General features: G+C 42.5%; 1 protein-coding gene across 1 annotated transcript; it reads right to left on the bottom strand.

Moving 5' to 3' along the window:
• Positions 1–368: 368 nt before the first annotated feature.
• EDN1 (endothelin 1) lies at positions 369–11,852 on the bottom strand. The gene is made up of 5 exons (XM_044294857.1): positions 11,482–11,852; positions 8,007–8,172; positions 3,615–3,770; positions 3,371–3,481; positions 369–1,386 (listed from the first exon to the last, which is right to left on the bottom strand). Exons 1-5 carry the CDS (start codon positions 11,540–11,542, stop codon positions 1,245–1,247), a joined length of 636 nt encoding a protein of 211 aa, XP_044150792.1. The 5' UTR covers positions 11,543–11,852; the 3' UTR covers positions 369–1,244.
• Positions 11,853–12,235: the final 383 nt, after the last annotated feature.

The following is a 12,235-nucleotide window of genomic DNA, read 5'->3' as shown; positions in this document are numbered from 1 at the left end:
CAATACTGTTCAGTACTTCTCTATAATTTCCTATACGGTGCTTCTGAGTGACTGTGAGAGAGACAGGGAGCAGAATCTCCTGTTTTCTACATGTCCTGTGTATGGAAAACATTGTAGAGCTAGTCTCTATGCACAAGCTCAGAGAAAGCCGATAATAAAATATAGGGCCTGCAGAGGGGAAAACTGCTAAAAAATAGTCATATAATGGCCAGATATAGTGTTATTCATCATGTACACACGACAGCTTATCCTGAAAAGTTACCTGAAAGTGATGATATTTATTTCAATAGAGTACGGACATTTACTTCAAGCTATTCATTCAAGTAATGTCCTCTTTTTCAAACAAAAAGTTACAAATTGTGTTTATAAGGTTACAAAATATTTTATTTTAACATTGTTACTGAAGGCATGAAGCTCTTTTTTCATACAGAAATACAAACATGCATAGACCAATATGGCCTATTAAAATGTATATTTAACACAGTAAATATAGTCACTTTTACAAATAATATAAATATTTTAAAAAATATTCACATAATAAATTTAGATAGAAGATAGCAGATAAAATAACTGCTATGAAAACCCAGTTTTAGCTTGTGTGAGCAGCAGTCAGTGCTACCCTCCGCTTACTATGACCACATTAACCAGCCACTAAACAAATCAGGGATTATTGCATATTAAAGATTTGATTAGCTCCAGTGAAAAAGATCGAACCAAGACTGAAGACATAAGGTGTATTCACGGGACAAGCTAAAATATAGGCAGGAAGGAAGCCCTTCAGAGGAAGTAAACCTGAGGTAGACTTGTATGCGATATGTAAAACGCCCTAAAACAATGGCATAGCTTTCATAGTCTATCTGCAATGCACATACATCCATATGCTGCAGCATTTCATAGAATAAGGCATGTCGTTTTCAATATTATATTCCAGTGTTTTACTGTCAGTGTCAGTAGCAATGAATGTTGTTTGGCAGGTTATTCAAAAATTCTGTTCTAATGCAGACACGTCACCATGACATTTATCTCCAAAACCAGCAGCATTATTTCAGCCCAGACTCCTGCCTTTCATCCATCTCACATGTCCATCTTGAAGCTGGATTGTAGTTCCAGATCCTTTGATTTAAATCTTCATAAATTAAGTGCACTTAGCCACCAAGAAAAATAAAATATGCACACTGAAGGCATTCACTGACAGTAATGTCTCCCACACTATGGAAAGAAGGTGACAGTTCTAACTTCTCCAACTATGAAGTTGTGATTGTATGTTTCCAAATTCCTCTCTTTCTATGTGCCCAAGGATGTGTCTCATCTTTCATCACTTGAAGCTTCTTCAGTAGCCTGGCAAAGATATATGAGCTCTTTATGGCTTGTCTGATGAATTCCGCTCTGCAAAATCAAGTTATATTACAGGTTTATTTCATAGCAATGGAAAGGGTTTTAACAAATTGTACAACAATTTCTGATGTTCTACACAGATTATCGTTTTGAGCTGAAGCAACATGTTGTTGCATTGAATGAAGAAGGACTTTCAAGAAGTATTGTTTGCCCAAACTTATCAATTCATTAAAGGGAGCCTGACATCAGGAAATTCACTAATAAACCATGTACAATGGCGTGTTGGGCGAGCTCAGCTTAATATAATGATGTCTTTCACTTAGCAATCTTTTGCTTGATTCTGTAAAAAAGGTTATTATAATCCATATGCAAATGAGAGGTTCCTGCATAGTCATCTTGCCTGGCCCTCTAAATCAAGAAGGAGTAGAAGGGCCTCCAGAATGAGGCAACTGTTCACTAAGTGAAAGGTATTATTACATTTAGCAGAGCTAGACCTACAAGCTATTGTGTCTAGTTTAATATGCCTGGTGGTAGACTCCCTGTAAACATCTTCTGCTATGTCACTGAGATATGTCAGAAGATGTCATATGTAGGGGTCTGAGGCCTTTGACCTCCAATGAAAACTAGAAGGAAGGGGGTCACAGCGATCCTCTTGGTACCAAGTCCCCTTGCCTTCAGATCTTAAGTCTGTAGTGAGGGATCTCCTATTTATTGCAATGGAACTGTAATATGCACGTAAACTTTCCAACTAATCCAGCTTACGGTATGTAATATACACTCACCTAAAGAATTATTAGCAACACCATACTAATACGTGGCATTGATTCAACAAGGTGCAGATAGCATTCTTTAGAAATGTTGGCCCATATTGATAGGAAAGCATCTTGCAATTGATGGAGATTTGAGGGATGCACATCTAGGGCACGAAGCTCCCGTTCCACCACATCCTAAAGATGCTCTATTGGGTTGAGATCTGGTGACTGTGGGGGCCATTTTAGTACAGTGAACTCATTGTCATGTTCAAGAAACCAATTTGAAATGATTCGAGCTTTGTGACATGGTGCATTATCCTGCTGGAAGTAGCCATCAGAGGATGGGTACATGGTGGTCATGAAGGGATGGACATGGTCAGAAACAATGCTCAGGTAGCCTGTGGCATTTAAACGATGGCCAATTGGCACTAAGGGGCCTAAAGTGTGCCCAGAAAACATCCCCCACACCATTACACCACCACCACCAGCCTGCACAGTGGTAACAAGGCATGATGGATACATGTTCTCAATCTGTTTACGCCAAATTCGGACTCTACCATTTGAATGTCTCAACAGAAATCGAGACTCATCAGACCAGGCAACATTTTTCAAGTCTTCAACAGTCCAATTTTGGGGAGCTCATGCAAATTGTAGCCTCTTTTTCCTATTTGTAGTGGAGATGAGTGGTACCCGGTGGGGTCTTCTGCTGTTGTAGCCCACCTTTCTTTCCCATTCTGACATTCAGTTTGGAGTTCAGGAGATTGTCTTGACCAGGACCACAACCCTACATGCATTGAAGCAACTGCCATGTGATTGGTTGACTAGATAATCGCATTAATGAGAAATAGAACAGGTGTTCCTAATAATTCTTTAGGTGAGTATGTATATTTGTAAGTCAACTGCAGGACCTATCAACCTCATACAGACATATTTTGCACCTGTGCCCATGCATTGAATAGGTTTGTGCCATTTTAAATACTTTAGAGCAAATTTGGGTGTATGAATATAAAGTAGTCCTATGTCTGTGTCTTCTCCATGCTGACCACTGACTGATCTATTATGGAACCGGATGTTCACTGCTGAGCAGGACTTGCTTGCCCACAGTTAAGATTTTGTAAAAATTGCAGAAGGACCAAAAAAATCTGAAGCAATAGCAAATACTCTCATTATTTGATACTAATAAACACTGACCAATGCTGGGGGTAAACGTCTTTGCAGTATGCTATTTATATGCGAATAAGATACAGTTTGCAAACAGCTGATAATCTGTCCCGTTCGCTCACCTTTTAGCATCTGTATGAAGTTTCTGCACACACTGTCCTCCCAGTAAGAGTCCATTGCAGACTTTGGCCTTCTGAACCCGTTGTGTTTCTTTCACTATGGAAGGTTGGACACTGTGTAAGAAAACAAATCATGGTAAGGAACACCTTTTCTCCACACATGCTTCTGAGATAAAGGCGGCCTCTGCTACAGGTGTACTCAGGGCTCGCTCTGTCATTTTTTCAGACTTAAAATATTTGCACACACCTGAGATCTGCAGCACTTTGGCAGAAGTCCAGACATTTCTTGTCCTCACCCTTGGCACAGATACACCTGCTACCAGACTTCAGAACATTTTCTGTCTCCATGTCCAGCAGTGAACGTTTCAGACGAGGACCTCCAAGTCCGTAAGGCACGGTTTTTCTGTAAAATAAATGTTGCGGTCTTGAGTGTGCAAAACAGCAAATATCGTACCATAGAAAGTCCATAAATACCACTTCAATAATAGAAGCTGAATCCTCCATATTGGAGCAAAGGTAGAACAGATGATTGACTATGCTGATGCTGATCCCTCTACATGTTTTCATGCCATTAATCAATATGACTCTGGTTTCATATTTCAATACATATCCCACATGGCAAATGTCAGCGTGTAGAGAAACTTCCCACACAGTGCGCGCTACATGTAACCTTTCTACAAAACAACCTTAATTTTCGGCTTTTTTAATGACATACAATTTCACAAATTGCAAGCCTCGGTTTCACAGCCGCATACCAGCGAGTTATACAGGTCGCAACCTGCATTTCAATTAATAGCTTGTTAATGGTTCTTAAATCACAGTTTAGGAGTATTTCACTGTAAATGCCTGAGAGGTAAAGAGTAAGGCAAATATTTACAGCTTAGCATATTACGCTATCAGTTTGGGCACATTATACATAGTTACCACTATTGAAAACTCTCTAATGCACTTCCATTAGTCACACTTTGTACTGGGAAGCACTAACACAAGCACTAAAATCACAGTTCCTTTCTGGAACATGTAGTCTTCTATCCTTCAAGATGTCTGCAGATGTGCATTTGTGGGGTTAAATGATAGAGAAATCACTATCTCTGGGTGATGCCTAAATGCTATTTAATTCCTTAGGTGTTGGCTACTTGGCTGGCTTTTAGATCAATGCCACTATGACACAGTTATGATCACTGGCTCCAGGTCGACTGAAGTCCAATATTCACCTTTTGTCATTTACGGTACATTGAAGCTCTGCTTGTTCAGGTTAGCTCCTGTGAAAAAGCCCAAGCCCATCACAATTCGATGCACTAAGAGTATGTTCACACAAAGGTATTTTGGTAAAAATCGTTGCCCATTATCTTTCTTTGGAGGCCGCGCCAATGGTTGAGGTTTTTTTTCATGTTGGGTTTTCCAGACGGCACCAAGTACATACATATCCATGGACACCTCAGAAATCCATGTCGGGAACATGCTCGTGGTTTAGCTCTATTGAAAGGAGCTAAACCAAGAGCATTGAAAATGAAAGAATAGGGCAGAAACTGGAGCGGTCTCTGCCCTGGGGTATGTGGTGGATCTTGACATAGTCAAGTGAACATTCCTTATGGCAGGGGAGGCTAACCCGCAGCTCACGAGCCGCATGTGGCTCCTTGCATGTTCATATGCGGCTCGCAGGGGAGCTGTCCAACCAGCTCTTACTCTCCTCTGTCTACATATGCGGCTTGCAGGGGAGCGGGCCAGCTATTCCTCTACTTTGCACTTGTCTCAGCAGCACTCTCCAGTGGCGTGCTGGGGGGCGACCTGCCCTGGGTGCCGCTCGCAGGAGGTGCCCGAACCCAGAAGCAATGAGCGCTTCCATCAATACAGATGGAAGCGCTCATTGGTGGAGTGCAGGGAGCTAGGTCCTTTCACTTACCGCTCAGCTCCCGGCGCTCCTCCCCTCCTTCAGGCTGACGGCACTGTGAATGGTGGAGCAGGAAGACTCCTCCCCGCTCCACCATTCAGCCTGCAAACATGGATTGTGCTGCCACCATGTGTGGGCAGGTAATCTGCATAAGCTCTGCCCACACATTGCTGCAGAGCGATCTGTGCCTGCAGGGGAGAGGGGTATGTGAGCTTCAGGAGCGGGACAAGGTGAGTAGCTACTGTGTATTTTTTGTTTTTAATACAGAGGGGCCACAGAGTACTTTATTACTATGGAGGGGGCACAGAGGACTTTATTACTATGGAGAGGGCACAGAGGACTTTATTACTATGGAGAGGGCACAGAGGGCATTACTACAATGGAGGGGGCACAATTGGCATTTCTACTATGGAGGGGGCACTAAAGTGAAAGGGGCACAATTGGCATTTCTACTATGGAGGGGGCACAGAGCCAGAGGGCATTACTACAATGAAGGGGGCACAGAGGGCATTATTACTGTGAAGGGGGCACAGTCGGCACTATTACTGTGAAGGGGGCACAATGGGGATTTCTACTATGGAAGGGGCACAGAGGGCATAACTAGCACAGTGGGCATTACTACTATAAAGGGGGCACAATGGGCATTATTACTGTGAAGGGGGCACAATGTGCAATATCACTGTGAAGGGGGCACAATGGGCATTATTACTATGAAGGGGCACAATGGGAATTATTACTGTGAAGGGGGCACAATGGGGATTACAACTGTGAAAGGTGCACAGAGAACATAACTACTGTGGGATGGCAAAATGTGGGCATAATTACGGTGAGGGGGCACACATCTGTATAAAACTATTGTGAAGGTTGTACAATAAGGGCAATACTACTGGGGGGGGGTGCCAGCTCAGATAAGACCCTCACCCTCAAATCCTCATCAGATCCACAAAATCAGACCCCCCCCAGTGCCCACATAAGACACCTAAAATCAGACACCCCATGCTCACATCTCCGCTATGTCAAATCACCCCCACACACATGATCTCAGAATGGGGGTGAGAGCGTCATTCGAGCATGACGCTGTCATCTGAGTGTGGGGCTGTCATCTGAGCATGGGGCTATCATCCGAGCATGGGGCTGTCATCCGAGCATGGGGCTGTCATCCGAGCATGGGGCTGTCATCCGAGCATGGGCCGGTCATCTGAGCATGGGCCGGTCATCTGAGCATGGGCCGGTCATCTGAGCAGAAGTCTCACTAAAGCTGTCTACACTACAGGTAGGAAAGGTGGTTTAAATACACTTTTAAATGTTTGAAAACTCAATTGCAGTAATACTGTCGTGTGCACGCATATTTGTGTAAATGTATAGCTTGTGGCTCCTGGCAGTCATACATTTTTTTCTGGCTCTCTGTGTCTTTAAGGTTAGCCACCCCTGCCCTACGGCTACACATGTGGACTGTCTGGCAGATATTCTGTGCGGCTCTTTGTGCATTTCCGCACCAAAAACCACATGTGATTCGGTATTGCTGCAGATCTCACCCTTTGCATTGCACAAAGAATTGACATGCTGTCGGAAAGCCAGGTCAATTTCTGCACAGAAAGAAAAAGCAATGTGTACATGAGATTTGCCTAATTTGCTGGTACTGGATTATGCTGCGGTTTTTCCATATGGAATTACCGTGCATAATCCACATATGCAGGTGCCCTACGAGCTGATTTCTATTTCCACAAGGGTAGAAGATGTATGAATTGTAAAAAAATTAGGCTAAATGTACACGATCAAAAATCTGCATTGTGTGCATTGAGAATTTCAAATTCTCATAGGATGCAATGTACATGACCTACAGTAAAAATCTGCACGCAATCCTGATCGTGTGCATTTAGCCTTAGACTACAGATGAAGTTAGGAAACTGCCATGTATATGAGCTGAATGAGTTTCAGTAGGAGAATCCTGGACGTCCTACAGTTCAAGTTAATAAAAACTCCATTAATGTCCTTCAGGATTTAGCAGAAAAATATTTAGTTCTCCGTAGAAAATCCATCTATAGTACCACTAAATGCCGGGATAGGTGTGGGGTTAGCAAACAACCATAAAAACATATCCCAAGTAAGCTTCTAGTGTATGAGAGAAAGCAGATGAATTGGACAGCCTGGGTGTGCCGAGTGGCCATTACCTGCTGTCAATTGTCAGGCTACCTAATGTCTTATGACGCGGTATTGTGCAACCACCCCAGTGCTTTCCACATTACATAAATTGGTTTTCTCCAGTAACTTTTCTTAATTCTCTTAAAAGCATCTTGCACCAAGACCAAGGATGATACCATCACAAGTGTATCTCGCAAGAGAAGATAATTGACGTTTCAATGGGAAAAGTCATGTACAACTGGTCCCCAAAATTTCTATAACTTAATTATAGCCTAAGGCCTCATGCGCACGACTGTTCTGTTTTTTGCGGTCCTCAAAACGCGGATTCGCAAAAAAACAGAAGCTGCCCGTGTGCCTTCCCCAATTTGCGGAGCCCATTGTAGACATGCCTATTCTTGTCCGCAAAACGGACAAGAATAGGACATGTTATTTATTTTTTTTGCGGGGCCACGGAACGGAGCAACGGATGCATCTTGAGCGGCCCCATTGAAGGGAATGAGTCCGCACCCGAGCCGCCAAAACCGCGGCTCGGATGCGGACCCGAACAACGGTCGTGTGCATGAGGCCTAAGGCGCAAAAAAGAAACTGAAGCAGTATATCACTTACTCTGGCGTGTTTATCCAGATTATGTCTAGGTGGCAAAAGTAGACACATTCTTTATCCATGAGTGATGAACAAGAACAGCGTTTAAATCTGCGTGGCCTCAAGGGGGCGCCGGAAGAAGGATGAGCAGCTGCAGCTTCTGCTACAGAGGGATCCTCAGAGGATGACCCTGCAAATAAGAAAAGGATTTTAAGTCCAAGGCATAACTGAATACACTGGGATAAATGCACACTGTAGGTATAGATGAGAGGACACAGAGACCCTCACGTGGTGGTGGTGGTGTGATGCTACCTCAGGATAAGAGACGGGAGCTCCAGCTGGAGCGTATTGTTGTGCAATGCCCTGTATACATTCCTGTCATGATAATAGCAGCAGGCAGGACTGAACTTGTCACCACATACATGATTCATACAGAATGTGGGTCCTGCACGGCGTGGACCAGGAGAAGAGGGCACTGCTTATCCAGGGGTGGGATTCAAATTTTTAACAACAGGTTCCCTACTCAACGGCGGACACGCAGAGTCATGACACATGTTTACACATAAATACACCATATACATGGTACACGTGCTTAATTACACCATATATACACTACACACACACCACCCAACTTTTTAAAAGTCTAAGGAGCTAAACTATGGAATGGAAGCGATCATCTCCAGCTGCCGCTGTAATTTTAACAACTGGATCTGGAGAACCTGAGGGAACTGGCTGAATCCCATGCCTGAGCTTATCTCCTCACTGCTCATCACTACTGGTCTGCCAGCAGGAGATGGAGCTGGGGTAACTGCAGATCAGGATCCTCAGCTATAATGTCACTTCTGACACATGTTTTTTCTGCAGTGCAGCTGAATGAAATGTTAACATAAAACATGTCACTATCGGTTTATAGGAGTCTAATAACCAATTATCTGCTCAGCCTTCTGCTGATCTGAGACTCCGGATTATGTTCTTTTCTTCATTTTATCATATATGTCAGAAAATGGAGAACTGTGTCCAATAGGTATGTATATGTCACTAGCATCTGACCTCATGTCCATGGAGCCTGCACTTCTCTAACGCTCACTCTACATGAGCTTCTATCTACTTTGCATCACATTGCATCAGTAGTCTACATAGCCCTCCTCTCACACTGTATCTTATATCTTCTCTTCTATCATAATATAGACATGTCTAGTTATATATCTTATAATCTATGTCCCCTATCTATCTATCTATCTATCCTCTCTCAGGCTGTATCTATCTATCTATCTCTCTATATATCTATCTATCCTCTCTCAGGTTGTCTCTCTATCTATCTATCATCTCTCAGGTTGTCTCTCTATCTATCTATCATCTCTCAGGCTGTATCTATCTATCTATCTATCTATCTATCTATCCTCTCTAAGGCTGTATCTCTCTATCCTCTTTCAGGCTGTATCTCTCTATCTATCCTCTCTCAGGTTGTATCTATCTATCTATCTATCTATCTATCCTCTCCCAGGTTGTATCTCTCTATCTATCCTCTCTCAGGTTGTATCTCGCTATCTATCTATCTATCTATCTATCTATCTATCTGTCTATCTACTCTCCCTCTCTATCAGGCTGTATCTCTCTATATAATCTCTCTCAGGCTGTATCTATCTATCTATCCTCTCTCAGGATGTATCTATCTATCTATCTATCCTCTCTCAGGCTGTATCTCTCTATCCTCTCTCAGGCTGTATCTCTCTATCCTCTGTCAGGTTGTATCTATCTATCTATCTATCCTCTCTCAGGCTGTATCTCTCTATCTATCCTCTCTCAGGCTGTATCTCTCTATCCTCTCTCAGGTTGTATCTCTCTATCTATCCTCTCTCAGGCTGTATCTCTCTATCCTCTCTCAGGTTGTATCTATCTATCTATCCTCTCTCAGGTTGTATCTATCTATCTATCATCTCTCAGGCTGTATCTCTCTATCTATCCTCTCCCAGGTTGTATCTCTCTATCCTCTCTCAGGTTGTATCTATCTATCCTCTCCCAGGTTGTATCTCTATACATTCTCTCTCAGGCTGCAGGTATCTAGATATCTAGCTATGGAGTGACAGAGTAGGAGAAGCAGCCTCCAGCCTTACTGCCCGCTGATCCCACGTGCTCTATAAAACCGCACAGGAGCCGCTCTGTCACCGCATCTCCTAATCCCGACCTCCGCGGCTCCGAGCAGCTGATCCCTCAAGCACAGCCATAAAGAGTCTTAAATAGCCCTGTGCGCAATTACCCGTCTTTATAGGGTGATACACCGCCGCCACAATGCTTTTACCTGTGCAATAACAAGAGAGGGATTACACAGGGAATACCCTGCTAATCTCACCTCAGCCGGCACACAGGTGTCAGGAGTCGGGTATTCCTATTAAATGTGGAGTAATATTTCCCACAATAGTCACAGACGGGTCTGTCTGTTATGTGGAGCAGCATCTAGCGCTATCAGGGTTATCCCACCTGTACAGAACCAGCGCTGCCCTGCAACCTGCATAACTCATACATAGCCCCGTGCCGATGCTGTAACCTGTGAATGGCATACTTCATAGGAAGAATGCACTGGCTGCTATTCTGTAAGGACATGGTTTTACCAAGAAAAGACTCCTACTAGTCACCCAGCACCTCCCCTGATCAGGATGGATAGATAGATAGAAAAATTCGACATATACATATAGATTAGATTTCGTTAGATAGATATAAATGGATAGAGATAGATTAGAGAAAGATAGATAGATAGATAGATAGATAGACTATAGATAGATAGATAAAGATTAGATTTATATTGATATATAGATATAGATAACTATAGATTAGTTTTAGATAGATATAAAGATTAGACAGATACATATTGATTAGATTTAGATAGATACCATATTAGATACATATATAGATAACTATAGATTAGATTTAGATATAAAGATTAGACAGATAAATATTGATTAGATTAGATTTAGATAGATATATAGATGTGATACAGATAGATAGATAGATAGATAGATAGATAGATAGATAGATAGACACATAGATATAGATAACTATAGATTCGATTTAGAGAGATACGAGATTAGATAGATTCATATTGATTAGATTAGATAGATAGATACAAGATTAGATAGATATATAGATGTTATACAGATAGACACATAGATAGATAACTATAGATTAGATTTAGAGAGATACAAGATTAGATAGATACATGTTGATTAGATTTAGATAGATACAAGATTAGATAGATATATAGATGTGATACAGATAGACACATAGATATAGATAACTATAGACTAGATTTAGATATAAAGATTAGACAGATAAATATTGATTAGATTAGAATTAGATACAAGATTAGATAGATACATGTTGATTAGATTAGATCTCGATAGATATAAGATTAGATAGATATATAGATGTGATACAGATAGACACATAGATATAGATAACTATAGACTAGATTTCGAGCCTGCCCTCAGAGCCCCAGCCTTACCTGAAGCACAGGTGCCTTGAAGAAGAGCCAGCAGCAGATAAATCATCATCTCCAGATCCATTATTAATGTATAAAACGGGTATAAAAAGTAATCCCCAAATGGAAAAAAGAATAAATAGAAAAATAGAAGCGCAGTCTGTACTAGCTACGGCAAGTGTCCCAGTCCTGGAGGATGAGCGCCCCGTGCAGAAGCAGGGGTCAGTTCAGTGCTGCTTGTTCCTGAGAGCTCCCGAGGTGACTGAGATGCTGCCAGCTCCCTGCTCCTTCTTATATCCAGCCGCCATAGAGTTTGTAAACAGCCTCAATTCCTCTTATCCGTGCACATTGTTATTGTGCTATTAGTCACCGAGAAGCAACGTGCAGACTGAGATAAGGGGAGGCTGGAGAGGAAACCTGCAACTTCACAGAGGGAGACGCCGTCTGACACCACCGGGGGCGGGCTCCATCAAATCCGCACTGACGTCTCTCTGCCACTAGAGGGCGCGAGGCGTCTGCTCGGAGCCGTCCTCTAATTACAGCTACTGGAAGAACTGGAAAGGTGCAGTGAGTGCTCTCCATTAATGACTGCTGTTCTTTTCCATCCAGCACCTTACACAATTAACTGAGGATTATTATGGAATCTGACACCTCACTGTGTGTTTTGTCCTTGTATGCAGACAGCCTGGGCTATTCACAAGCTGTGTATCTGTGCATCACATTGAAAAGCATTTCCCATAAATTAAAGGGGTTTTCCAGGTGGTTAATATTGATGAGC

Source organism: Bufo gargarizans, chromosome 5 (assembly GCF_014858855.1).
Source record: "Bufo gargarizans isolate SCDJY-AF-19 chromosome 5, ASM1485885v1, whole genome shotgun sequence".
Taxonomy (NCBI): Eukaryota; Metazoa; Chordata; class Amphibia; order Anura; family Bufonidae; genus Bufo; species Bufo gargarizans.
This window is presented reverse-complemented; position numbering and strand designations above follow the sequence as displayed.